Raw genomic sequence first — 3,322 nt, 5'->3', positions numbered from 1 at the left:
TGGCCAATGGATGGGTGTCTCCAGAGGGAATGGCCAATGGATGGGTGTCTTAGATGGAAAGCAGCAGTTAAAAGAGAGAGAGCCAGTGAGTACAGTTTAAGGCGGGAAAAAGGGCATTCAAACCTGAAAGGCAGGAAGAGTGGGATTCAAAGTAGCCAACAGGTGAGTGCCATGTCAAGAATGATCATAACGAGGGCTGCGACAGGGATGAAACCAGCGAGGGCTGCCACAGGGATGAAACCAGCGATGAAACCTTCCATCCGACGAATAGGCCTTCCGTCCGAGATTCGGGACTTGGCCCGTGCTTTGATATAATTTTTGCAGATATTTTATGGAGCCAGTAGGCCTTCCATCCCAGGAAGGCTCTGTCAATGGACGTGACTCTGCATTTGGGCACCTTACAAGTGCTTGCGGTGGTTGATTGTACGTTATTGCTGTAGAAAGTACGCCTCTGCATGATATTGTACGTTGCATATTGTGAAAACATTTGTGATGGTTTTAGTGGGGTTGGTATCATCTTGCTGCAGTTCATGCATTTCTTACTATACTTGAGAGTGTTTTACACGTATCAAGGGGCATCATGGAAGGTCTTTCTTTGCGGCCTTTTACACTACTGCAGCTTTGGTAGGGATACATCTTCCCAGTTGAGATCACGTTACAATGTGTTTGGTTCGCACGTTTATGTGTAGCCATAGCAGTTTGTCATCCGGAAAATGTGTATCTAAATCCTCCAAGTTCATGCTGCACATGTAATCCCCATGTTACGTCAGGGTACTGGTATGTACCGTGTGAACATTTTCCCTTCCTTTAACCCGTACACGTATGTTGAACAAACATGATACACCTTTTACATAAATGGGGGATCTTATTTGTTCATACAAGACAATTTGTGGTAAAGTTCTATAATTGTAACTACACTATTCCACCGTAACATCGTCAAGTTAAAAGAAGTGAAATTGTTGTGATTCTTACATTTAGTATGATAATTTAATACATTCACTCATATCAGCTGGTATGTGTGGGATAGTTCTGTTTTTTTAATTCCTGCATGGACCAGTCCTTCGAATAATACGCAAGGGCATAGGCATATTGGCGCCACAATAGGATTTGTATTCTGTTTGCAGTGCGCCTAGTTTATGCCAACTAGTTTTTTTAATTTTTTAATTGTCCGTTGAGGGCGGTGGCTTATCCCTTAATAATAAATTTTAAAGCATCAGCAGTACGCAGTACGACTGCACAACCGCGTTCAGTAAATGAATGAACATGACGTAGTAATCATGTTTCTATAATGCGGGATGACGTGTAATGTTCGAATTGGTGATGAAAATATATGTCCTTAATGAAAATCGTACAGCCTTTGTTCGTGTAATATTTTGAAAAAATATTTCATATATACTAGATTCAAATTGATTATGAAAATATACGGTACGTCCCAAATCACATGCGTACAGTTTTTGTGGGCTGAAAGACGGTGTGCGTCCCCCTCTCCCCCCCCCGCGCCGTAAAGTAGATGTATGCTGTAAAAATTGGCGACATACAATTGAAATCTGCAACATTTATTGACGTTTTTAATATTATTATAAAGGTGACCGACGCCGTCGCTGGTGTCCGACGCCTCTCCCACGAAAACGCAAAATTCGCGCCCCACCCCGTGACGCCCGTTGCGCCGTGAGCCTATGACTCGCGCTCGTGCTGTCAACACGTGCGCGTCACACCGCACGACTCCGCGTCCACAGCCGGCCCCTCCCAGCGCTGTAGAGTCGCGCCCCACCCCGTGACGCCCGCTGCATCGTGAGTCTATGGCACGCGCTCGCGCCGTCGACACGCGCGCGTCACACCGCACGACTCCGCGTCCACAGCTGGCCCCTCCCAGCGCTGTAGAGCCGCGCCCTTCCTCGCGGCCGCTGCGCCCCCCCACCTCCCCCATACGGTTGTTTTCAAATAATTCGCATATCGGAGCTATTTTGGCGTTGTCCAAAATGTAGGGCAACCCCCCTTCAGTTGTTCAATTATTCGAAGTCTGACAAGATGAGAGACGCGTCAGCGATTTTTTGTACCTAGCCGTCGAAACCTCCCCCACGGAGCACTGGGAGGCTTTTGGCCTTATGATCGGTATGTATATATGATATGTATGCAACTGTACCAGTATCGTTCTATCGTTCTTCTCGTCTTTGTCCAAGTTTTTCCATCACTCCTGTGACGTTGAAATCTCGCATCCGCTCTTGCAATGACCTTCAAACATTCAAGCCAACATGCCAATGAGTCGCCCGTGACACTCTTCAGACACTCTTCTCCCACGTCCGTCCCTCTTCCACCCTTTCCTTTCTCCCTCGTCCCTCGATACAGCGTCCCGCTCGTCCGTCCCTCTTCCACCCTTTCCCTTCTCCCTCGTCCCTCGATACAGCGTCCCGCTCGCTGCCCGCACACATGCCTTACGAATGATAGGTTGCCCATGTCCCATTCGCGATGCTCTATGCAGGTGGCGTGAACGCCACCTGTTCAGGTCGAACCCTTCCATCTCGCTCGTACTGTAGCGCGGCGACGGCCGCATCTGCACTCTCGGTTCAAACTCTACCGACACCACCCGTTTCGCTCACTTTGAAACACGCAAAAAAAATTTCCTGAACGACAAACACATGATGAGCACGCATTACAAACAACTAAAGCCTTTTCCTCCAACCTTGGTCCCACGTCTCACTCCCTTCCGCCAAGCAGAGCTGTAGCAAACCCCCTCATCACTTCTATCGTATCACGACCGTAGTCCCTCAGCCCCGCAATCTCCCGGCGCGCCTGTGACACCGCATCTCCAATGTTCCCGTCGGCGAGTAGTTGAAACTGCACCTCGTTCAGGCGGTGCAGCATCAGTTCCTGTGATGCAATTCGTCCAGCGATGCTCTGTAGACACCGCTGCAACCCCGCTGCCATCGGCTCCGACGCCGACGGTAGGGGAGATGGCGCATCCGTCATGTGCGAAGCACCCTCCATCCCGCAAGCGATTGCCGCCAGCACTTCGTCGCTCTCCGTGCTCATCGACAATGGGAGTGCTGGTGAACACACTTGGTCTTCATATCTATCGCTCAGCGTGCCCTCATGCTCACCCTGCATCTCCTGCGTCCTCATCACATTCGCGTGCAACGTCATCGATCCAAATAGATGTGATACTCCATTTTCGTTGCCCTGTAGGCTTCCACCCTCGCCTTCAGTGATGTGGCCATCGGGAGCGTAGCCTCCTGCCACCGGCCAAGGGACGCATTTGTTCTGGGCTTCCCAGCCGACCGCTGCGGCGAGCTCCTCTTGTATTGCCTCCCCATATACCCGCTCC

At 50.0% G+C, this 3,322-nt stretch overlaps 1 protein-coding gene across 1 annotated transcript; it reads right to left on the bottom strand.

The window, feature by feature from the left end:
• Positions 1-2,694: 2,694 nt before the first annotated feature.
• On the bottom strand, positions 2,695-2,925 carry CHC_T00003549001 (hypothetical protein). Its single transcript, XM_005714682.1, has one exon. The coding sequence runs from the start codon at positions 2,923-2,925 to the stop codon at positions 2,695-2,697; it is 231 nt and encodes a 76-aa protein (XP_005714739.1).
• Between the last annotated feature and the right edge of the window lie 397 nt (positions 2,926-3,322).

This window comes from Chondrus crispus, genomic scaffold, assembly GCF_000350225.1.
Source record: "Chondrus crispus Stackhouse genomic scaffold, scaffold_194, whole genome shotgun sequence".
In the NCBI taxonomy this organism is placed as follows: Eukaryota; Rhodophyta; class Florideophyceae; order Gigartinales; family Gigartinaceae; genus Chondrus; species Chondrus crispus.
The sequence above is the reverse complement of the archived record's forward strand: the minus strand, read 5'-3'. Positions and strand labels throughout refer to the sequence as shown.